The sequence below is a fragment of the Puntigrus tetrazona genome, unplaced genomic scaffold (genome assembly GCF_018831695.1).
Source record: "Puntigrus tetrazona isolate hp1 unplaced genomic scaffold, ASM1883169v1 S000000001, whole genome shotgun sequence".
In the NCBI taxonomy this organism is placed as follows: Eukaryota; Metazoa; Chordata; class Actinopteri; order Cypriniformes; family Cyprinidae; genus Puntigrus; species Puntigrus tetrazona.
The window spans coordinates 2,845,372-2,871,144 of NW_025047681.1; the positions used below are offsets into that span (position 1 = coordinate 2,845,372).

The 25,773-nt window shown below is 41.3% G+C and overlaps 2 protein-coding genes across 58 annotated transcripts in view; both read left to right on the forward strand.

Annotated features, from left to right (window-relative positions):
- The window catches only part of LOC122331512 (trichohyalin-like), a 590,129-nt gene that overhangs the window by 420,231 nt on the left and 144,125 nt on the right, over positions 1-25,773 (forward strand). The window lies entirely within an intron of this gene.
- Positions 7,019-25,773, forward strand: part of LOC122331570 (cilia- and flagella-associated protein 251-like) — a 68,808-nt gene continuing 50,053 nt past the window's right edge. For 3 of the 9 annotated variants that reach the window (XR_006248197.1, XR_006248205.1, XM_043229113.1), the window contains exons 1-7: positions 7,019-7,219; positions 18,800-18,859; positions 19,350-19,409; positions 21,440-21,499; positions 21,982-22,041; positions 24,040-24,099; positions 24,827-24,828. Coding sequence is in view for 1 of the 9 variants with exons in the window: in XM_043229113.1 (XP_043085048.1) it covers positions 7,215-7,219; positions 18,800-18,859; positions 19,350-19,409; positions 21,440-21,499; positions 21,982-22,041; positions 24,040-24,099; positions 24,827-24,828 (307 nt within the window). In the remaining 8 variants the exon portion in view is untranslated. The remainder of the gene's footprint in view (positions 7,220-18,799; positions 18,860-19,349; positions 19,410-21,439; positions 21,500-21,981; positions 22,042-24,039; positions 24,100-24,826; positions 24,829-25,773) is intronic. The other 6 variants (XR_006248203.1, XR_006248213.1, XR_006248202.1 and 3 more) reach the window with 5 other exon arrangements.

Genomic DNA, 25,773 nt, shown 5'->3' on the forward strand with positions numbered 1-25,773 from the left:
CTGAATACAGTAAAGCAAAATAAAATAAATAATAAAAAAGAAAATATAGATCATATTTAACCATATAAATGTTGGTACCAGCATAACACATTGCAAATAAAATGCTCCTGCAAAATACTAATAACAAAGTAAATCCATTAGGAAAGATTTCTCACCTTTTCTGTTGGTAGATTAACATGTCTCTAGTTCGAGACCACAGGGATAGCTGTAGCAATGACTTATTCTTTACAAAGATAATTATAATGAATTATATTAACCCAGTTATTCAGAATAGAATTGGCATACTATTGCAAATATTGTATATTGTGTCTGTTTTTTTCCATGCAAGAATAACCGTGATGGAAACATGCTATGTTTATTCCTACAAAAACAATGGTGATTCTGATAAAAACATAACTATTCAGGTGGTATTTGCATATTATGTTTCACTTCTATCAACAGGCCTTCCTAAATATAACTTAGGATCAGCACATTAGATCAGTTTGAAAATGGATCTGTAATTAATTTTGCTTGTATGTAAATTCGTATATTGCACAAATATATTTTTATAAACATTTTTAGTTAACATGTCCTTTTATTTCACACATTTAATCTGGCCGATTATTCAGGCAGATTAAGGATTGTCCACCCTTTTTGTCTAAACCATAAAAATGATGTAATTGCATATCTGTGATGCATGACAGATTACTCTATTCTCCACATTGCTGTCTGTGCCTGGCCTCTTCCTCCTCCTCGTCATCATAGTCTTTGTCTGCCTCCACTCTCCACTTAATTCTCCTGCATCATGCTCTTTTCACCCACCCATATGTACGTTTTCAATAACTTTTGTGGTTATTATAAAAACCATCAAACATCTGACTTTCACTGCTGTTGCTTATTCACTCCTAAAAAGCAAGTTTTACAAGAAAAAGCATTTTCATATCAAAACTCATATTAATCTCAATACCAATTGTGACGAATTAGCTAAAACAAGAATCATTTAATAGGGAATTTGAACAGAGTCACTGTTTCATGGCAGATCACGGAGTCAGTCAGAAATTCACTGAATGAGCCGTGTAACATAAACTCTTTGCTGGATATTAAAATACAAAATATAGTGAAAATGCTATTAATTAGCACAGTAACAAGATCGCCAGTTTATGATATTAATTTTGTAAGCACCAAACATCTCGTATTACATCTTACGTATGTAACCCTCATTGCCTGAAGAGAAGAGAATGAGGCGCCACGTCAGCTGACTGTGAATCTGTTTCTTCTTCTGGGGAACGAGGATACACACGTAACCAAGGCGCTTCCTGTTTAGTCGGTCACGCCTAAATCATGTCGGATGACCAACAAATTGGGATCCCTACCAAAAGCGCCCATAGACACCACCTCTTCCAGTGTCGTATGGGAGCTTCCCTAAGGCCCTCAATCTAATTGTCGTAGGCCAGGACTCTACCACAAGAAGCCAGCTACTACCTTTAGTACTACCCATTCAGTAAAACTGGAACACTGGGGCGTCACATTCTAATGAACAGGGGCGCAAGGAAGTAAGGAGCGTGAAAGGCGATTAGTAAATTGGTCTCCATTTCACAGTAATCACTTATATTATGGAGAAGATTAAGAACTTGCTTGGAACTGTGTTCTGTTGAGAAGGAGGTGTGTCCTCCTTTTGGGTCTCTGAAAGTGTTCCTGACACCACCTCTTCCAGTGTCGTATGGGAGCTTCCTAAGGCCCCTCAATCTAATTGTCGTAGGCCAGGACTCTACCACAAGAAGCCAGCTACTACCTTTAGTACTACCCATTCAGTAAAAACTGGAACACTGGGAAATCCCACATTCTAGTGAACAGGGACGTAGGGGTTGAAGTCCAGCTTTCCCATAGGAAGTCTCGGAACGTATACTCATATGGACAGTATTTTAGTGCAAATGGAAAATTAGAGGTGATTGAACCCTCTTAGGTTGGCAGAAGATCTGCTGGGGAAACACAGCGCTCTAAGGCAATACCGTGAAAATACACACATGTAAGGAGCTGAATCAAAAACCTGCAAATGCAATAAGACTAATCTGAGAAGGATATCAAAGGAAAAAGGACTTCAAAGGAGAGTAAACAACACACACACACCCTGTTGCTTTTATGACACCCTCCACACCTCTGCTCTTCCTGCTTCCCCCTCCTTCTGCCCAAAAAGAGTTGGTTTAAAGTTCATTAGGAATAAGGCATTATATGTCATGTGTTTTATGAACCTATTGTTCTTCACTCTCATGTTTGGTCTCATTTGAAAGGTCTCAGTGCGATTGGTAAATTGGTCTCCATTTCACAGTAATCACTTATATTATGGAGAAGATTAAGAACTTGGCAGAACTGTGTTCTGTTGAAGGAAGGTGTGTCCTCCTTTTGGGTCTCTGAAAGTGTTCCAGCTAGGTGTGACCTGGAGCACGGGAACCTAAACACAAGGTTTTACAATTACATTTGGGATTTCTTTGTCTGGTCTGAGTATATAAGGAAAGTGACAAAGCACAAGGCGCGATTCTGTAACTGGCTTAGCATGCTATTACTTAGGGAACGCATAAAAAAAATACTCTTTTTGAGTCTATCGAGGAGATGGCTGCATTAAGGTAAGCGATCTACGGAGTAGCCTCTGACTAAGACCTGGACTAGCCCAGATGTGTCGTGAGTCTCTTCTGGCCAAACAAGGTCTCTAAGCGATCCAGACTTAACGAGCGATAAGTCAAAACTAGGAAATATTATAGTTAATTAATGATCCAAATTTAATCACAACTAGAGTGATCAGCAGTTACATTTAAATAAATATAACTAAAATCACGAAAGATTGGAGTCAGATAAAATTATGTATAAGGTCAGTGCTATAATTTTTGAAGAGATGCAAAGGAAAGACCGAACACGCATTGACCTTCGGACCAGGGCCTCTAGATTCCATTCTGCAGGAAATGGGACCCCTACAAAGTTCAAAAGTCATTACTACTATACTCTTGGGGAATGTTAGCACTTGTTAATTTAGTCACTTTATTGAATAAATACCGGGGGTTGTGTTTTTTCTTTTCTTTTAAAAGAGATAAAAATACTCAGATCTAGTAGTTTTAATGCTTTTTCTTTGTATGACACGATACTCTCCGTCACAGGCAATACGAAATACTTCTATTTTTGTTTTCTCAACCTGCGCTCCATTTTCAGGCTGCTCTCTTAGCAAGTTTTGTGTGTTCTCATTATACCATTATATAGAGATTGTTTTCTTTGATCTTTCTTAAGTGTAAAGCAGAAACTGTATCTAAAGTGCTAGAAAAAGAGAGTGCATAGTTTCTATTTATATCATCAAGTTTTTTGCGTCATATTGGACGTGCTAAGGTCTTTTGTGGTGGAGGTGATGGTTCTTTGGACATTATTAGATATAGAGTATGCTTTACGACAATGAGTAGGTCCAGACACGTGTTGTCTAACCCCAACAGAGTTCAGAATGTCTAAGAAAGCTAATCCTAATGCGTCTTTTTCATTATCAGTGTCAGGTACACAGGCAGGAGATCAATGGGCCGGCAGCAAACAATCGGAGAAATGGTAAAACTGAGCAAGGTCAAACAAGGAAGACAATGATAGAGGAATAAACCAGCGGGGGCAAGGATAAGACTTCGCCAAAGAGCAAGAGCTGGTTGCAACTTATATAGCAGTCTAATGAGGGGTACACCTGGGCAGGTAATCAGGGCTGAAGAGAGGCATGATGGGAAATGTAGTTCTGAGGACTAATACTCTGGGAAGGTCCCTCCGGTGGCCGTCGGAGAGAGCCACAGAGCGCTGGTTCATGACACAGATTAGTTTTTTATTTCATGGCAGGTTTTTGGTTTCGCTCCTTACATCAGCACACCATCTGGTGGTGGGATTCGCTACAGGTCTGCTAGTCACCATTGTTACTGTGGGTGGAGGATTTCTCACCTCGTCATCCAGCCTCTGAGTCCCGAGTCTCACCTCGGCCGTGAGACCCATCAGCTCCCCCATGAATCCTAACCACCTCCTCTCCACAATGGTCAATCAGTCCACCAGCTCCGTCAGGCTCCATCAGCCCTCTGGCTCCACCTTGTTCTGTCGTGGACCCTCCGTCACCTCGGGATTCCACTCCTCTAACTTTGCCTCCATCATTATTCCATCCTTCCAGCTCTGTCAGGCTTCTCCATCCATCAGTCTCCTCCTCGCTCTTCTGTTGCTCCAGGCACCACTGCGCTCCTTCAGGATCCCTAAATCACTCCGCTTCCCTCGCCATTGCCTGGCTCTTTGGCTCTTCATCTCTGTAAGGGGCTCCACCAACCACCTGCTCTGCCACCATTAGTCGGCCACATGGAGTCAACGGCCATTCCTCCTCCATGGCTCCTCCTCTGTTGGCTCCATCTTGAGTCAACGTCATGGCTGTTCTCTCTGGATCCTATGGATTTCCTCCTGCTCCTTATTTCTCCTATCACTTCTCTGGCTCCTCCTTCATCTGTTCCTCCCTGGACACTGTGTTGGTTGTTGACTCTGCTTGCTGACCCCTCCTGGGGAGTTGTCCTCCACCAGAACCTCCTCCCAAGTTCCGTTCAGCTTCTTCCTTTGTTGTTTCATTTTTAGGTGCAAGGAGACACCTTTCCGGGAGGAGGGCGAGATATGTCACATGCTTGGACTGTTTGTTGTTGTTTTTCATGTTCTATGTGCTCTGTGTGCCCCTCACTGCCCTAGGTGTGTTAAGTCATTTCCTTTGTCCTTTATAAGTTCCTGTTTGTTTCGTGTCAGGTTGTCCGATCTCGTCTATGTATATGTGTGGTTCCAGTCTACCTACCTGCCTGCATGTCTGTATTATTATTTACTCTTTTGTGGAATACTAAAGACTGTTAAGAATAATATTCTCATTGGGTATAATAACCACACTGTGACAAGAGGTAGAGTTTTGGGAACAACTGCATTAAAATAACTGGTTCAAAACTTAATTTCTTTGGGAGGAATGTGGTATATTGCATAATATAATTGCTGTTTTTATAAAGAAAATAAATTTCCTTCCTCCAACAATAGTAAAATGACACAAAATGATAAAAAGATTCTTTAGATACTGACGGCATACAGGAGATGCTGTGAGAGGAATGAAACTTATTTTCTTTAGAAACTGACAGCATACCAGAGATACTGTGAGAGGAATGAAACTTATTTTCTTTAGGAAACTGACAGCATACCAGAGATGCTGTGAGAGAAATGAAACTTATTTTTCTATAGAAACTGACAGCATACCAGAGATGCTGTGAGAGGAATGAAACTTATTTTCTTTAGAAACTGACAGCATACCAGAGATGCTGTGAGAGAATGAAACTTATTTTCTTTAGAAACTGACAGCATACCAGAGATGCTGTGAGAGAGGAATGAGCTTATTTTCTTTTAGAAACTGACAGCATACCGGAGATGGTGTAGAGAGTATGAAGATAGGTCAATTATTTGGGACCTACAGAAGTTTAAACATGCCCTGACATTTGTGCTTTTTCAGTTGTTTATAGTCATATTAATGGCTAAAGTCTAATAACTCTTCATGGATTGTACATTTTTTTTTTTGTGTGATTCTTCACCATGTCACAATATACTGTATAGTACATTGCTGAAAAGAGGCCATAAAACACATAGAACCTTTGAGAAACTGGCAGCACTGGATTGAGAGTCATGTGGATAATTACACTGGAAGAATTTATCAATTTATTAAGAAAGTAGGGCACACACAGGAGCATTGGCATAGAAAAACAACAATAAACAGTCCTTGTGCGTGACTTATCCACAACTTCCTATAAAGGTGTGTCCTCACACTTTAAAAATGAAACAACTTGGGGGCGGGAACTTGGGAGAGATTCTGGTGAAGGATGGACCTCCAGGAGGGGGTCGGCAAACAAAGTCAACAACAAAAAAGTCTAATTTCCATTGCTATGCGGATGATACTATATATCTCAACAAGACCAGATGAAATTTCTAAATGCTCTAAGATAATAGAGTATGTTCAAAATTGTAAAGATTGGATGACCAATAATTTTCCCCTATTAAAAAGACAAAGATATTACTTATTGGACCAAAAAATAGTACACAGAATCTCTTGGATTACAATTTGCAATTAAACGGATGTTCGTCTACAGTCAAAAATGTGAGAACAGTTCTTATCTTTTCCATGAATCATGGGTACAGAGAAGACGAAGAAGATCCTTAGAACACAAACCACAACCACAGAGGCAGCTGACAGAGATACTGGAGACAAATGGGACATGGAGAGAAACACAAGAGGAGCGAGGTAGAGAGTCCACTTTATGCATACAAGCCAGATACTGACTTATATGTGTTGTGTGCTTACATAGCGCTCATGGCGATTGGCAGTGGTCAGAGCCACAGCTGATCCATTACAATATCTGATTAAACACAGCTTGTATTGAACAAATAGTTTTGCACTAATTACGTCTCTATTTGTTTCTGATTCTGCCACAGTTTTATGAATTTTACATGCTTCAGGCTGGATCCAACCGTTAAATGGTCATAGATGACCAAAACCTGAGAGAGAGGATGTCAACCCTCCAGACAACATACAGAATCACCAAATTTTGCCAATTTAAATATATATAGTTAAATATATTAAGTTTCTAAACATAATGTAGAAACTTAATTTACTGTGCAAAGCTTCTTTGCAATGAATCGTATCATAAAAGCACTATATAAATAAAACTGAATAGAACTGAATAATAAATGAGGCCCCAGATGTGATAAGCAGACTTATGACACATTTTAACAAAGCGTAATGATTCCGTTGATTTGTAACACATACAGTATTAATTTCCACTTACATATATATGTATTTACTAAACAAATCAGTGGCCAAATCTAAAATCATTTTGGTGAACAAACTGAGAAAGAAAAAAAATCACAAAATGTAATCCAAATTCCCACCACTAGTACAGTTATTTATAAAGGCAGGGACTACTTTCATTTTGTTTACCCACCCATAAAAATGGCAGCTCCTCTAAAACTATAAAAGAAGATAACTATAAACAAAGCTCATTATAACAGTAACAACCTTAAGCTGCATTGGTATGATTTGCTTTGATTCATTGGATAATTAATTTAGTTTAGTCTAAAAGAAAATCCTGTCTGTCCCTTTGTTAGTAAAAAGTGAATTGTGATCAAGCTAAACATTTAATTTTTTATCAAACTGAAGTAAGATCTATAAGGATATCAAAATGAGGTAAGAATATTTAAATATCTGTATGTTTTTCACAAGTTTTTTCAGTGTTACATATTTATTGATAAAAATATTTATATAAAAAAATAATAATAAAAAGTGTACATAAACTTCCTGTATGTGTGTGTTTGTATATATATATAACATATTCCTTCCAAAATGGTGAAAGGTTGCATTAAACATTCTACTTTAAGTACTTGTGTTAGTAAGTGTTTTTGTGTCAAAACAAGTTTTACCTGTTTTACCTGTTCTATAAAGCACGAGTAATAATCACCTTGTTTGGCTGCTGCGCTTACAGCTAAAGCGTAGAATATCATGAAAATATTTTTGTTTTTGGAACTTATTTTAAAAAGTGAAACATATTCCAACGTATTTATATTTTCTAGATTCTTTACATGTAAAGTAAAACATTTTATTATTTTTTGTTATTGCTGTTGTTGTTGTTAAGTTTGAGCTTACAGATACATATCAAAAATATAGAATCTCACAATATATATACTGTATGTGTGTGTGTGTGTGTGTGTGTGTGTTTACTTTGAACACCAGCTAAGGAATCCACCCTAACTGCTTCAACCCTAGTGCGAGGGTTCTTAAAGGAAAACACCACCATTTTTGCATATTTCAGTATGTTCCTCCCTTTAATTTAGACAAGTTAATACATATCAGTAAATGGAAGTGTTTTGTGGCTTCTAAAATGAGGAATAAAAGGTGTAAGCTAAACACTAACATAGTGGCTCAGTGTGCTACAGTGATTAAGTGTGTGATTAAGATGTGACAATATCAGATGTGATATGTATCAACTCCTCATAGAGGGAAGAACATAGTAGTGACAAAAACGGTGGTGTTTTCCTTTAAACATGAACTGGAGGATCTCTAGCCCCACATTGTTTTATGTCTTCTTTGTCAGACACACTCAATTTCACTTTTGAAGTCTTAGTTACAAGCTGATGAGTTGAATCAAGTGAGTTTTATAAGGGAGACACAGAGTGTACGGCCAGGTGTCCTCCAGGACAGGTTTGAGAACCCACTGCCCTATTGTAATTGTTAGAATGGCCAAGGATCAGCTTTCCAGGTAAAACTGTAAGGCATAAAAACTTGATAATAGTACTCTCATCTACAATGTCGCCAAAGCTCTTCCCATTATGCCTCATGGGGCCACAGCAGCCATCAAAAGTATGACATCCTTGTGTAAAAAATAGCAATAAATAAAATACTTCTGTGAAGTCCTAGGTTTTTCAACCAGAACCAAACTGTTCTCTATTAAAAGCTGTTCTTGATGTTGTGCTCAATAGCGGTATGGCGAACAATCTTTCTTTGACTGGTTGTAAAGCAAGCCAAGCCAAGAGTTGGCTTAAATATCCTTGGTAGGTTATCATTTGATAAAGGGCACCTGAAGGTTATGAACAGACGCAAGCAGTGTTAGAATTATCCCGTGGTCCTTGGGGGAGAATATTCCAGATATATTCCAGCAATTGTATGCAAATTTACTCATTAGAACATATCAAAAGCTAAAATACAGGTGTTTGTAAGTGTATCCTTGTGAAACTCAGAGCCTTGCATCAGTCTGTGTCTCTCGCTCTGGGAACGTGATTGCTATGGTGTTTGTTGAGACTATTTCACTCAAACGGCTCTTTACCAGGAAGGATCAACTCAAACGCAAAATAAAACACAAGACATATTTTTATGGATTTTAAGGCTTGCAAAGATTGCTGTCGATTGCAAGCGGGAGAGAAGCAGGTTTCTCCTTAACCTCCCTTTTGCCTCAGGCGGATCTCAGTCCGCCTGAGGCCGGGGCAGGCAGGCCCCGCTTCCTTTGCCTCCTTCCCTGCTTTGCCTCTCTGCCTGCTTTGCCTCCTCCGACGCTCAGGTTGCAAGTCACTTTATTTATAGAGGAAAGGACAAGATACAGTAAATGAAAACAATTGGCCACATTTCTTGTGCGTCAGAATCTTCACTCCTTCAGATTCTTCCGGTGGCCCTATCAGTATTCTACGGAGGCCATGTTATGACCAAGAATCAAACTGAAACTAAAAGGCCACAGGTGCATAACTGTCAACATTTAACTCCAAAATTACGTTCTCATCAGGCTGACAAAGCCTGGCACCCGATGGAAGCTGAAACTGAAGGATCAAAGTTGCAAAATGTCAATACATAACCCTAACATATCCCTCCTGTTTGACGTTTAGCACCTGAAAAATAACATAATAAGGCATATGCATATTGAACTACATCTCTACTGATTACTTGATTACATAGTCGATGCTTACTTTAAACAGCAAGGTTGGGCGAAAACCCCAGTATCTGAGGAAAAATTCCCAGCCGACCCCCAAAATGTTATATGGGCGATCACCTGTAAGGCTTGCATCTTAATCATAATGTATACATATAAAATTTAAAGCTTGAACATAGGAGGAAAATGTGAAAATAAACTGAAAAGGAAGAATGAAATAAAACAGTGCCTCTTGTTCTTGGCACGGCTACTGTAGCTTATCAGTGTACCTTTTGTATCATAACATCAGCACACAGCCATGTCACAGCTGTGGTTTTAACTGAGACTTCAAACATGATATTAAAAGCTCTCCATTTCTCTCTTGGTGGAGAAGTATGGTAAAACTGAAAAATGTCTGGCTAATCATTTTAGTAATCATTGCCCTTAAACATGGTAAAACACAGATAATGCATAAACATGTTCAAATCAAAATGAGTCTTTAGTTCATGTTGTTCTGTGAACCAGTCAAAATTCAATTAGTTTCAGTTTCCCTTTAATCGTCTCTCTCTCCTCCGCATCCATCCACAGCAGGACTCCACGCCATGCTAAAAATGAGTAGGGCTCTTTGGTTTCTTCACCGGGTTGAGACCAGCGAGGCCTATTGCCTTCACCACCACCCTTTGTAACCGGACTTCACACCCATACTCGTCGTTTGGGCAGGGAAACTCTGTGACCTTTTACAGTGGCTCTGATGAATCCACGTAGATCTCTCAGCGGTCTTCAAGGCAGTTGGGGTAGTCAGCACCACGGTGCTTTAATCAGGATGCTGTCGCCTGGTTTCACTCTTGAGACCTGTGGGGACAGAGGAATATCTGGCAGATCATTTGCTCTCACAACATCTTTAAACATTTTAAATTTCAACACATTTTGTTCATCCACTCTGCTAGTGTATGCTGCTCTTGTGGTTTCTCACACACATCATCACACAGCGGTAAACTGAACGGTCTACTATACAGTATTTGTACTGTTGGCAAGGTGTCAGTTCAATAAAATCCATGTGGATAAACTGAAAAGGTAGTCTGGCTTTGGAAATTGACCTCTCTTAGGCCTGCAATTTCCCTGTGAGTTATGTTTACAGCAGATCAAACAAGATTTACAAAAATTTTTTGAGTAGTTATTAAATCCTGGTGCATAAAAGTACTGTTCTACCCTATGCACCATCCCTCCTGTTGACATATGTGCTTGCCCATGTGTCAAGATTGCTGCTGTTTTGTACAAATTTCGTGGAAGGCACAGTTTGCCTTCAAGTCTGTATGTGTCATCTGACAATTGTGCTCCTTTTGTTAACCACATTTGCTTCTCGGATGCTGGTGCTTGCTTTTGCATGTCTGATATTACTGACATGTCTAATGGAGTTTCTACTGATGTTACTTTATGTATTTCACATATCTCTAGCTTCCCTTGTGCAGCTTGCTTAGCTGAAACACTTTTACAGCAGCTTCTTTGTTGTGCTCTTGTGTGTCTGAGGCAATCAATACGTCATCGACATAAACTAGAACCTGACTGTGGGTTGGAACTACGAGTGGTGACAGACAGCTCATTAGCTCTGATGGTTACTGTTGTCATTAACCCTACGTCTGTCTTCCCTCTTGACCAAAATTTTTCTGGCACTACATTGAGAAAGGGATCTATCTCAACAGTGGCTAAAGAATGTCATGATGTTTCTTCAATCAAATGGGCTCTGGGGGTAAGTGTACACATCCAGTTCACTGTTTTGGAATAGAGAGAGTGCCTCTCATTCACTTCCCACCCATCTTATCTGCTTTAGACAAAGATAAATGTGGCGGTCTGTCTTGACCTTCAAAAAGTCGCTGTGCCCCGCTGTAAAGTTTCACAGAGCATACAGCATTTCCTTTTCTGTCTGTGTATAATGTGCTCAATGTGACATGCTGATGGCCTAGCCTAGAAAATCTCTCTGAGTAGGCCGGGTCGGGCGCTGGGTCTCGCTTGTAATAATTGATCATTATATGGGGCGGGTCTGTGGCTTTCCTCGGGGCTTTTACCCTGTGTTCTGGGCTTTAGCGGTTCTGGGCAGTCTCGGATATAATGGCCTTCCTTGTGGCAATTAAAACACCTATCACATTCTCTGTTATCGTGTCTCTGTCTCAACAACTCTCTCCCTCTACCTCGACCACGTGCTGCTTTCCTCCCCCTCCCTCTTCCTCTCCGATTAGCTTGGTAGTAAGTGTCTGCACCAAGTGAGGCCCCGCCTTGGGAGAGGGCAGTGAGTGCAGCGAAAGTATGGGCCCTGTCTGCTTTTTCTTTTTTATTTTTCAACAATCCCTGTCCATGTTTGGCATAAGTCATTATGTTATTCACTGAATCGGTGGACCAACTTATATTATATTTTTTGATGTAGTTCGTCAACTGGGGATTGAATCCTGAAAGGAGTGCTTGTTTTAATTGTTGTTGGTATGGACTAGCCTCCACGACACTATACTGAACCCCACTGTTACCCCTAAAAACTTCTTCCAGACGTGCTCTGTATTCCTGTACATCTTCTCCATCTTTCTGTGTACACTGGGATATATTAGAGTAATCTGGGCGCGTTCCAAGGGTGTTTTTAATTCTGTCTGTCAATGCTCCTACTGCATTTTTCAATGCCTCTCCATCATGAGCTAACGGATCATTATTCCCATCTAGACCCGTGAAACTATCCCTAACCAGGCCATATTTGTATTTAAGAGCCAATCCCGCAACTCTGTCAACCTCTTGGCCATTTAAACGATACGTGCGTATCAGTTGGTTAAAATTCTCTATCCATGCAGCGGTATTTTCAAGTGGACCAAGTGCCCCTGCTGCCTCTTTAATGTCTTGGTCTGACCATGGGCGATACACATTAAGGTATCTATTGCGATCGCCCTCTACACCGTAATGTGGATTTGCCACTTCGTCGCTTCAATCAATTGAAGTTTCAACAGATCACCCTTTTTTCCCTTGGCTAAGGATAAATCAACCTTTATTTTGTTTATTAAGAGAGCGCAGTCCCTTTTGACTAATTTACCACTGAAATCATATTTTTTATTCCACTCATAGAGGTATCGCACACTGTCTGCCGAATATGTATGCATAAACTTTGGATCTCCCGTCAATTTACTTTTTTCTGCACCCATTTTTGCTTTTGGTAAGAGTCAACAATTAGTCACACGTCTGATCAGATCGTCCACTGCACCAAGCTTCTACAGACACTAATTTGCCTGCGGATACAGCCGTCTGAACAAACCAACTTTTCAATTTTGACTCAAACCCAATATAAGTTTTCTGTTTGAATAACACAACTCCCTTTCTAGTAGGGAGAAATATCAGTCGTGTTATTCCTAAACCACAACAACCACCTTATTCACCGTAAATCCTAGTGATTCACAATGACTTTCATACAACACATTCATACCATTCATACCCTGCGCGCTTAGAACAATTTTTTTGTCGACAAACCAATGTCCCAGACTATTGGTCAGACAGAATAAATCTGTCGAGATTACTGTGCTTCCAAAGCAGCTAGTAATCTTGGCTTCACTGTCGATACAGATCCTTCACCTTAACAGGCAAATCACTGGCTACGAACTCGAGCCGGTACCTATTATACTGCAGTCTCATTCACATACCAATCCATAAAAAACAATACCGGTATATCACCTGATCAGTGCGTTGAGTTGTCCTTCCAACGGCTCCCGTCAGACAGCCCGGAGAAGTTGATGTTTCAGACGAAGATTCACCGACCCCCTCGAATTCACGCGGGTGGATTTTTTTTCAGGCAGCTATTGCCTGGCTCTGCAGAGACTGTCTCTCAGCTCCTCTTCGTCCTCTCCTCCTCCGCCCTGTCGTGTTGGGATCCGGCTCGAAGGACCAAGTAAATGTTGAGACTATTTCACTCAAACGGCTCTTTACCAGGAAGGATCAACTCAAACGCGAAATAAAACACAAGACATATTTTTATGGATTTTAAGGCTTGCAAAGATTGCTGTCGATTGCAAGCGGGAGAGAAGCAGGTTTCTCCTTAACCTCCCTTTTGCCTCCAGACGGATCTCAGTCCGCCTGAGGCCGGGGGCCGGGCAGGCCCCCGCCTTCCTTTGCCTCCTTCCCTGCTTTGCCTCTCTGCCTGCTTTGCCTCCTCCGACGCTCAGGTTGCAAGTCACTTTATTTATAGAGGAAAGGACAAGATACAGTAAATGAAAACAATTGGCCACATTTCTTGTGCGTCAGAATCTTCACTCCTTCAGATTCTTCCGGTGGCCCTATCAGTATTCTACGGAGGCCATGTTATAACCAAGAATCAAACTGAAACTAAAAGGCCACAGGTGCATAACTGTCAACATTTAACTCCAAAATTACGTTCTCATCAGGCTGACAAAGCCTGGCACCCGATGGAAGCTGAAACTGAAGGATCAAAGTTGCAAAATGTCAATACATAACCCTAACAGTGTTGCAGTGAGATTAAACTAGGGAAACCTAATCTTTAATAGGTTTAGCAAGAGGTGTCTCCTTGCAACAAGTGTGTGATGCGGCAGGCTGGTGCACTCCCCACACATCTGTCAGATTCTATAGTATGGATATCCATGCTTCTCCGGGCTCTTATGTCCTTGAATCAACATGGCAGAGTCATGTCTGAGATCTCTTAAATGCTTAAATGCACACAAACTACACAACTCCAGTACCGTGAAATTGGTATTCTCATTCCCATTAGTGCTTTTGAGCACTGCATTGAGAGTTGCTTTTGATAGGGAAATCCTTGGGTTACTTGACTGTAATTCTGTTCTCTAAAAAAAAAAGGGGAAACAGATGCTGCACTTCAATGCCGCACTGTCAATGTGCCTGGACGTCTCTTCAAACAAAAGTGTAACCTAAGGGTGTCTATTTATAACCTTCAAAGCACGTAATCCAAGCCTTTCAGCTCCGCTATGTTTCTGGATGGACATGCCTAAGGAAGATTCTCCCTGGAATTCTGGCAGGGTTAGCAGACCGATCTCCTGAGTGCACTGAGGAGAGACAGGCACTGTGTAATGAAGTAAATGCCACTCTTCCTCAGAGGGATCTGTCATCTGCAATTTTAGAGCTAAATTTCACACACGCTGAAGAACTGCGGGACTCTGCTCCCAGAAACATGGCTTAGCATCAACATTCCGTACTGTGCCATTCAGCTCGTCCAGATATCATGCTATAGTGGAAGGGGAAATAACACTCTGGACTTACACCACTCAAATAGGAGCTTTCAAGTCCCTCCCCCAACTTGGCATCTCAGACCACATCATTGCTAATCCATGCATACAGACTGCTCATAAAAGTTGTCAAACCGCTTCAAAAACAAATCCAGGTGTGGCCAGAAGATTCTTTAGAGACAATTCAAGACTGTTTTAACACTGCATAATCATTTGATAGATAGCATTTGAAATGTGTGCTAGATATATGACGTTTGGTGTTGAATGAAAGCTTATGACATTTGCTATGTGCTTAAACCTTTGCTTTAATGAATTCTTGTTGGTTGCGATCTTAGAAATAGCAAAATAGACGTTGGACTTCATTAAACAATTCCTTCCCCAACTGTTTGTATGTGTGTGTGTGTTCATTCTAAGCTTAGCGCTTTTAGTAGAAGTATTGTGCAATAAACTTTCTTTTTCATTATTAAGAGTTGCTGTCTTGTGTGTTGAGTATTGTAAAGTCAAACTCTGCACAGATCTGTGCAACCCAGCTCAGAATTAAGACAAACAGACAAAAATCTGATAATCAGCTAAGTAAATACCAATTTGTTGTTATTTTGCTGCTCACTAAATAAACAGAATTGGTAAGATACCTTTATTTGTGCTAAACGCTGGACGGATTAGTCAATCAATCAATCTTTTTTTTTTATATAGCGCTTTTAACAACACAGGTTGCATCAAAGCACTGTACAGTGTAAGGTAGAAGAATACAATGACAGGGATGTATAATGGTGAGAGTGACCAATTTGTTATTAAATGCAGAGATGGTCTCTGTAATCAATTCAACAATAATCACTAGAAGTTAAGTGTCCCCAACAATCCATACAGAATAGAGAAAAAAAAAACCTTGGGAGAAACCAGACTCAGTTGGGATCAGTTCTCCTCTGACCGGACACCCAGCACTTAACTTCCAGTTCAATTTTAAACGCAGCTGTGTCAGATGTAAATGACCTAGTGTGTGTGTGTGTGCATCAGGATCTGGTGATTGATCCACGGGGCACATCTAGGTGTTCTGGTCTCTGATGAACATAATCTCTGGGTGCTGATCCACCATCTAGTCTGGATACAAACTGTGAAAAAAGATAGAGAAAGAGACAGGACTAATATTAGCGTAGATGCCATTCTTTTTACGATGTCACAAGTACATCGTATTTTAGGAGTAGTGTTCCCGGTTCTAGCAAATCAGAGTAATGTAGCCTAAAAATCCTTTAACGGATTTGAATAATAAAAAGTGTGTTGGTGTATTATGTGTAGACTAAGTTAAAAAGATGTGTCTTTAATCTAGATTTAAACTGGCAGAGTGTGTCTGCTACCCGAACAGAGTTAGGGAGATTATTCCAGAGTTTAGGTGCTAGATAGGAAAATGATCTGCCGCCCGCAGTAGATTTTGATATTCTAGGTAATATCAAATGGCCAGAGTTTTGAGAATGCAGTGAACGGGCAGGACTATAATGTGATAAGAGCTCGCTCAAGTATTGAGGAGCTAAACCATTCAGGGCTTTATAGGTAATTAATAAGATTTAAAAATCTATCCGATGTTTGATAGGGAGCCAGTGCAGTGTTGACAGAACCGGGCTAATATGATCATATTTCCTAGTTCTATTAAGAACTCTAGCTGCTGCGTTTTGGACTAGCTGAAGTTTGTTTATAAAGTGTATTCTATGAATTTCATGAAACATCTCAAATTATTAATATTTGATTCCCTAAGTATTAATTAAAGAGATAATTCAAATAATAACGCATATTAGTAATCAGGTTGAAGTCTTACACTTCAGATAATCCAAAACCATTTTTTCAAATTATTTCATGACCACAGAGCCACAAGTCTGTAATTATTAAATATAATCATTTTGGGTTTCTTTGGGAAGGGGATGATGGTGGAGCGTTTGAAGCAAGAAGGGACTTCACACAGCTCCAGTGATCTGTTGAGGATCTATGAACATGGGGGCCAGCTGTTCAGAACAGGTTTTCAGACAGGTCTGGGCCTGGTGCCTTTGTTATTTACCTGGTACTCGCCATCTTCACTGGTCAGGAGAACAGGTGTGGAAGAGTCTTGGAGGAGGCATGAATGGTGTCTTTTCAAACCTTATACAAGACTGTGTCCCCATTCCTGAGAGCATCTTCTTTGGCTTGATGGAGCTGACTGACTTTTGCAGTAAACCATAGTTTTTCATTGTTGTAAGTTGAATGGGTCCTGGTAGGAATGCAAATGTTCTCATAGAAACTGATATATGATGTTACCATCTTTGTGAGCTTGTCCAGACCATTTTCAGAAGCTTCAAAAACAGTCCTTAATACAGGTTTAGCTGATTTTAGCTTCTGTCTGTAGGTTGGTATAAGATGAAGCAAACAATGATCAGAAAGCCCCAATGCTTTGCATCCTTTATTACTGTGTAACAGTGATCCAGCATATTACTGTCTTTGGTGGAACATGTCACATGCTGTCTCTTTTGGCAGTTCATGTGAGAGATTAGTTGCAGGTACTGATTAAAAAAATACTCTGGGTGTTGCTCAGTCTCTGAGATCATATCAGTGAGTTTACAGTTAATGAAGAGTGCCTCTAGACTGGGACAGCACATCTTCTTTAACGCAGTTACATCTGTACACCACCTTTCATTGATGTAAAAACACATCCCATCGCCGCATAATTTCCCCATTGATTCGGTGTCGTAAAACATTCTAAACAGCTGAAAGCCCAGCAGCCTTAAGCCCAGCATCATTCAGCCAGGTTTCTATTAAAAACACAGAGCAGCAGAGTTCCTGTTTCCTTTTTAATCCGGGTGAGCAGGATAAGTTTGTCCGTTTTATTTGGTAGAGAATGGAGATTAGCCAAATGGATGCTAGGCAACGGCATTCGAAATCCAAGCTGGCACAAGTCTGGTTAAGATCTGTGTGTGCAGCTTTCGAACTGCGCTTCCAAGCATTCAACTTGCAAATGTTAATTTCCATCTCAGTAAAACATATGAACTTCTCTTTACCCACACCGACAAGGAGATTACAAACTCTGCACCACGGTGCTTCCTTGAAACCTGGCTGAGTAAAACTATTCCGGGCAGTGCTCTTCATCTGTTGGCTACCAGCTGTTCAGAGGGAAAACAAGAGGTGATGGATTTTTTTTCATTAACAATGCTGAAAAAGGTATGTTGTCCTAACTTGGAGACATATTGTAAACTGTAACCCAACTATAAACATTTCTACTCACTGCAAGAGTTTTCCTCTTTCATTCTCTTGAATGTGTACATGGTTTCCCAAGTATCCAGACTCTATTTTATTCTTTGGAGATTTTAACAAATCAAATCTCTCCCATGAACTGCCAAAATACAATCAGCACATTACATGTCCCACCAGAGATAGCAATATATGGATGCATCTGAACACTGTTTGATTCATCATATACAATCCTACAGGCAGAAATGTTAATCAGCCAAACCTGTTATAAGGACTGTCAAATTCAGTGTGTGTGAAGCTCTTCTCGTTCTAATGCAAAAATATATATTTTTATCAATATTTGAAAGATTGTAGTTGAATATTAAAGAGTGGAAATCCTGAGGTTGGTAGCAAAGGGTTGGTGTTTTTCTGGTGCCTCTTGTGCTTGGCGAGGGTTAAGATGTTTTGCCTTGTGTGGGTATTGCAGATTCTTGTGATCGGTTATTACAGTGAAGGGGTGAGTTGCCCCCTCTAACCAGTGTCGCCATTCCATGGCCAAGAGTTCATGATTTCCTACATTGTAGTTGCATTCTGGTGCCGACAATTTGCGAGAGAAGAAAGCGTGCGGATACATTTCGGCCAGATTTCTATGGTGCTGCGACAAAACAGCTCCTACTCCTGTGCTGGAAGCGTCGGCTTCGACAATGAAGGGTTCCTCTGGATTGGGTGTCGTAGTATAGGGGCTGAAGTGAAGTGTAGCTTCAGGTTCTCAAGAAGGGTGGATGAAGCACTTAGCCAGTTCCTCCTTAATGTAGGTATTCATGGCCTCTGGTGAGACCTCCCGGTGGTGCGGAGGAGATGGCCCGGTAACCTCCATCGTAACAAAGATGTTGTACCACATGACTATTGGTTGAACTGTGTTGTTTAAATTTGTTGTATGACACTGTAATCTTTTTTGTTTGTTTTTCTTAGTGATGCTGAAACAGCTGAAGTCCTCCAAGGTAACAAGGAAAAGGAACAATGTCAAGAAAGGTAAAAGAAAAAAAAAAAGAATATAATTTTATTTAAATGATTAAAATAGCTTATAGAGAATTTTTTTCATGATGAAAAATGTAAAAATTGCACAGCTTCTCCTAATAAATTGTTAATTTCTTTAGTTATATAATTTATCATTTGAACAAGACAACAACAACACACAGATGGAACGTGTGTTTTGTTTTGTTTTATGTCATTTTATATACTTTTCTGTGATTTATCAGCGATAATTACTTTTGCAGACAATGGGACCAGTATAAGCCTCCTGGCTTTCAAGTAGTATAGCTTAAGCTGTGTGGAGTATGCTTTTAAGTCATGAAGTCCAACTCTACAAGAACTTTACTTTAGGTGTATTTATGCAGAGACGTTACACCACATGACTATTGGTTGCACTATGCTGTTTACATAGTTTTTTTATCTAAGAAATTGTACAATTTTTATTCATCAACAAGACATACTAAAAGTTGTTTATATTTGTTTTTCTAAGTGAAGAGGAACAAGCTGTAATGATCCCAAAGGAGAAGGAAAATGAAAAACTTCAACAAAGTTATAAGAAGAAAAAAAAAAGTATATAATTTAATTTTAATTACTGAAATATTTTATAGACAAAATTCATTTTAGGGTGGAATACCCTTTTAAGTGATGAATTTTTCAAACACTCTACTTTAAGATTATTTGTGCAAAGATTGTAATGAAGCACTAGGCTGAGTGGGATCCATATGCAGCTTTATTGGAGCGGTTGTACAGATCGGGTCAAAACGATGGCAAGGAAGCAAGGGAGACAATCCAAAATCAGAAAAGATGAGCAGAAGGTCAGGGGCAGGCAGAGAACAATCAGAGAGCAGAGGACAGATGTGCGTAATCAGCCCCAGGTAAGAGGCAGTAAGGGAAATGGAGCCCGGTTAATACTCTGGTGAGGCCTCTCTCTGGTGGTGCGGAGGAGATGGCCCGGTAACCCCCAGCGTAACAGAGCCCCCCGCTGCAAGTCTCAAGTAGAAAGCCTCACTCACTGGCTTGGGGTGTATACAGGGTTGGGTCGGCGATGACGGTTGGCCTGATGCACCTGTCGATGGGTGGCTTGCTGTAGGTGAATGTGAGCGCGGTTCCAGTCCTCCTCGCTTTGTTGAAGCCAGTCTATGACTGAGGGTAAATCGGTTGGCTCTCATGACCAAGGGAACAAAGGGGGTTGAAATCCTAAGATGCACTTGAATGGAGTCAAGCCCACTGGCACAGGTTTACGCAGGGAATTTTGTGCATATTCAACCCAGAAGAGGTAACGACTCCAGTCATGGGGCTTTAGCTGGCAGTAGGAATGGAGGAAACTAATGACTTCCTGATTGAGGGGTTCTGGTTTGGCCGTTAGATTGTGGATGGTAACCCAAGGTGAGACTAACATTAACGTTGAGGTGTTGGAAGAATGCGGTCCATACTTGGGATGTGAACCGGGGTCCTCTGTCTTCTGTACAATGTCCTCAGGTAGACCATAGTAACCAAACGGCAGGTTTTAGAGAAACGGTCCACAGTGGTGAAAATGGTCGCGTTGCCTTGAGAGTTGGGCAGATCAGTGATGAAGTCTAGGCAATGTGGCAGGGTCGTCGTGCAATGTGTGACCAGGGTAGTCGGGCAATGTGTGACCAGGGTCGGCGGGCAATGTGTGACCAGGGTCGACGGGTAGAGGCAGTGGCTGAAGGAATTCAGTGGGCCACCAGTAGCGATTCCTCACCAACTGGAGTGTCGCAGTGATCCCAGGGTGGTCGGAGCTCAGGGTGTGGTGGAGCTGAGACAAGAGGCGCTGACGTAGCGGTTCAGGTACAGAGATTACACCCGGGGTGGTGTTTTGTTGATTGAAGTGGTTGATCTCTGTGATTAGGTGCCATTGGAAGGGTGCTAGAAGCATACAGTCAGAGAGGATGTTCCCAGGTTCGATGGGTGGATCACTTACTTCCGGTTTGTCGCGATAAGGATTCGGCCTTGGTGTTCTGTGACCCTGGTCGGTAAGTCACGTGAATTGAAACGAGTGAAAAATTGGGCCCACCGCGCTTGGCGAGGGTTAAGATGTTTTGCCTTGTGTGGGTATTGCAGATTCTTGTGATCGGTTATTACAGTGAAGGGGTGAGTTGCCCTCTAACCAGTGTCGCCATTCCATGGCCAAGAGTTCATGATTTCCTACATTGTAGTTGCATTCTGGTGCCGACAATTTGCGAGAGAGAAGAAAGCGTGCGGATACATTTCGCCAGATTTCTATGGTGCTGCGACAAAACAGCTCCTACTCCTGTGCTGGAAGCGTCGGCTTCGACAATAAAGGGTTCCTCTGGATTGGGTGTCGTAGTATAGGGGCTGAAGTGAAGTGTAGCTTCAGGTTCTCAAGAAGGGTGGATGAAGCACTTAGCCAGTTCCTCCTTAATGTAGGTATTCATGGCCATTGGTGAGACCTCCCTCTGGTGGTGCGGAGGAGATGGCCCGGTAACCTCCATCGTAACAAAGATGTTGCACCACATGACTATTGGTTGAACTGTGTTGTTTAAATTTGTTGTATGACACTGTAATCTAAAAGTTGTTTTTGTTTGTTTTTCTTAGTGATGCTGAAACAGCTGAAGTCCTCCAAGGTAACAAGGAAAAGGAACAATGTCAAGAAAGGTAAAGAAAAAAAAGAATATAATTTTATTTAAATGATTAAAATAGCTTATAGAGAAATTGTTTCATGATGAAAATGTAAAAATTGCACAGCTTCTCCTAATAAATTGTTAATTTCTTTAGTTATATAATTTATCATTTGAACAAGACAACAACAACACACAGATGGAACGTGTGTTTTGTTTTGTTTTATGTCATTTATATACTTTTCTGTGATTTATCAGCGATAATTACTTTGCAGACAATGGGACCGGTATAAGCCTCCTGGCTTTCAAGTAGTATAGCTTAAGCTGTGTGGAGTATGCTTTTAAGTCATGAAGTCCAACTCTACAAGAACTTTACTTTAGGTGTATTTATGCAGAGACGTTACACCACATGACTATTGGTTGCACTATGCTGTTTACATAGTTTTTTTATCTAAGAAATTGTACAATTTTATTCATCAACAAGACATACTAAAAGTTGTTTATATTTGTTTTTCTAAGTGAAGAGGAACAAGCTGTAATGATCCCAAAGGAGAAGGAAAATGAAAAACTTCAACAAAGTTATAAGAAGAAAAAGTATATAATTTAATTTTAATTACTGAAATATTTTATAGACAAAATTCATTTTAGGGTGGAATACCCTTTTAAGTGATGAATTTTTCAAACACTCTACTTTAAGATTATTTGTGCAAAGATTGTAATGAAGCACTAGGCTGAGTGGGATCCATATGCAGCTTTATGGGAGCGGTTGTACAGATCGGGTCAAAGCGATGGCAAGGAAGCAAGGGGAGACAATCCAAAAATCAGAAAAGATGAGCAGAAGGTCAGGGGCAGGCAGAGAACAATCAGAGAGCAGAGGACAGATGTGCGTAATCAGCCCCAGGTAAGAGGCAGTAAGGGAAATGGAGCGGGTCACCATACTCTGGTGAGGCCTCTCTGGTGGTGCGGAGGAGATGGCCCGGTAACCCCAGCGTAACAGAGCCCCCGCTGCAAGTCTCAAGTAGAAAGCCTCACTCACTGGCTTGGGGGTGTAAACAGGGTTGGGTCGGCGATGACGGTTGGCCTGATGCACCTGTCGATGGGTGGCTTGCTGTAGGTGAATGTGAGCGCAGTTCCAGTCCTCCTCGCTTTGTTGAAGCCATCTATGACTGAGGGTAAATCGGTTGGCTCTCATGACCAAGGAACAAAGGGGGTTGAAATCCTAAGATGCACTTGAATGGAGTCAAGCCCACTGGCACAGGTTTACCTAGGAATTTTGTGCATATTCAACCCAGAAGAGGTACCCACTCCAGTCATGGGGCTTTAGCTGGCAGTAGGAATGGAGGAAACTAATGACTTCCTGATTGAGGGGTTCGGTTTGGCCGTTAGATTGTGGATGGTAACCAAGGTGAGACTAACATTAGCGTTGAGGTGTTGGAAGAATGCGGTCCATACTTGGGATGTGAACCGGGGTCCTCTGTCTTCTGTACAATGTCCTCAGGTAGACCATAGTAACCAAACGGCAGGTTTTAGAGAAACGGTCCAGCATGGTGAAAATGGTCGCGTTGCCTTGAGAGTTGGGCAGATCAGTGATGAAGTCTAGGGCAATGTGTGACCAGGGTTAATGTGTGACCAATGCAATGTGTGACCAGGGTCGTGGCACTGAAGGACCAGGGACGACTGACCAACAGAGGCAGTGGCTGAAGGAATTCAGGCCACCAGTACTAGCGATTCTCACCAACTGGAGTGTCGCAGTGATCCCAGGGTGGTCGGAGCTCAGGGTGTGGTGGAGCTGAGACAAGAGGCGCTGACGTAGCGGTTCAGGTACAGAGATTACACCCCGGGTGGTGTTTGTTGATTGAAGTGGTTGATCTCTGTGATTAGGTGCCATTGGAAGGGTGCTAGAAGCATACAGTCAGGAGGATGTTCCCAGGTTCGATGGGTGGATCACTTACTTCGGTTTGTCGCGATAAGGATTCACCTTGGTGTTCTGTGACCCTGGTCGGTAAGTCACGGTGAATTGAAACGAGTGAAAAATTGGGCCCACCGCGCTTGGCGAGGGTTAAGATGTTTTGCCTGGTGTCATGTATTGCAGATTCTTGTGATCGGTTATTACAGTGAAGGGGTGAGTTGCCCCTCTAACCAGTGTCGCCATTCCATGGCCAAGAGTTCATGATTTCCTACATTGTAGTTGCATTCTGGTGCCGACAATTTGCGAGAGAAGAAAGCGTGCGGATACATTTGCCAGATTTCTATGGTGCTGCGACAAAACAGCTCCTACTCCTGTGCTGGAAGCGCCGAAGCTTCCGACAATGAAGGTTCCTCTGGATTGGGTGTCGTCAGTATAGGGGCTGAAGTGAAGTGTAGCTTCAGGTTCTCAAGAAGGGTGGATGAAGCACTTAGCCAGTTCCTCCTTAATGTAGGTATTCTGGCCCAGAGACCTCCCCCTCTGGTGGTGCGGAGGAGATGGCCCGGTAACCTCCATCGTAACAAAGATGTTGCACCACATGACTATTGGTTGAACTGTGTTGTTTAAATTTGTTGTATGACACTGCAATCTTTTTTGTTTGTTTTTCTTAGTGATGCTGAAACAGCTGAAGTCCTCCAAGGTAACAAGGAAAAGGAACAATGTCAAGAAAGGTAAAAGAAAAAAAAAGAATATAATTTTATTTAAATGATTAAAATAGCTTATAGAGAAATTTTTTCATGATGAAAATGTAAAAATTGCACAGCTTCTCCTAATAAATTGTTAATTTCTTTAGTTATATAATTTATCATTTGAACAAGACAACAACAACAACACAGATGGAACGTGTGTTTTGTTTTTGTTTTATGTCATTTTATATACTTTTCTGTGATTTATCACATATAATTACTTTGCAGACAATGGGACCTGTATAAGCCTCCTGGCTTTCAAGTAGTATAGCTTAAGCTGTGTGGAGTATGCTTTTAAGTCATGAAGTCCAACTCTACAAGAACTTTACTTTAGGTGTATTTATGCAGAGACGTTACACCACATGACTATTGGTTGCACTATGCTGTTTACATATTTTTTTATCTAAGAAATTGTACAATTTTTATTCATCAACAAGACATACTAAAAGTTGTTTATATTTGTTTTTAAGTGAAGAGGAACAAGCTGTAATGATCCCAAAGGAGAAGGAAAATGAAAACTTCAACAAAGTTATAAGAAGAAAAAGTATATAATTTAATTTTAATTACTGAAATATTTTATAGACAAAATTCATTTTAGGTGTGAATACCCTTTAAGTGATGAATTTTTCAAACACTCTACTTTAAGATTATTTGTGCAAAGATTGTAATGAAGCACTAGGCTGAGTGGGATCCATATGCAGCTTTATTGGAGTGGTTGTACAGATCGGGTCAAAACGATGGCAAAGAAGCAAGGAGACAATCCAAAAATCAGAAAAGATGAGCAGAAGGTCAGGGGCAGGCAGAGAACAATCAGAGAGCAGAGGACAGATGTGCGTAATCAGCCCCAGGTAAGAGGCAGTAAGGGAAATGGAGCCGGTTAATACTCTGGTGAGGCCTCTCTGGTGGTGCGGAGGAGATGGCCCGTAACCCCCAGCGTAACAGAGCCCCCGCTGCAAGTCTCAAGTAGAAAGCCTCACCCACTGGCTTGGGGTGTATACAGGGTTGGGTCGGCGATGACGGTTGGCCTGATGCACCTGTCGATGGGTGGCTTGCTGTAGGTGAATGTGAGCGCGGTTCCAGTCCTCCTCGCTTTGTTGAAGCCAGTCTATGACTGAGGGTAAATCGGTTGGCTCTCATGACCAAGGGAACAAAGGGGGTTGAAATCCTAAGATGCACTTGAATGGAGTCAAGCCCACTGGCACAGGTTTACGAGGGAATTTTGTGCATATTCAACCCAGAAGAGGTAACGACTCCAGTCATGGGGCTTTAGCTGGCAGTAGGAATGGAGGAAACTAATGACTTCCTGATTGAGGGGTTCGGTTTGGCCGTTAGATTGTGGATGGTAACCCAAGGTGAGACTAACATTAACGTTGAGGTGTTGGAAGAATGCGGTCCATACTTGGGATGTGAACCGGGGTCCTCTGTCTTCTGTACAATGTCCTCAGGTAGACCATAGTAACCAAACGGCAGGCTTTAGAGAAACGGTCCACAATGGTGAAAATGGTCGCGTTGCCTTGAGAGTTGGGCAGATCAGTGATGAAGTCTAGGGCAATGTGTGACCAGGGTAGTGACCAGGGTCGTCGGGCAATGTGACCAGGGTCGACGGGGTAGAGGCAGTGGCTGTGAACCAGGGTCGTTGTCGGGTAGACTTGGTGCTCT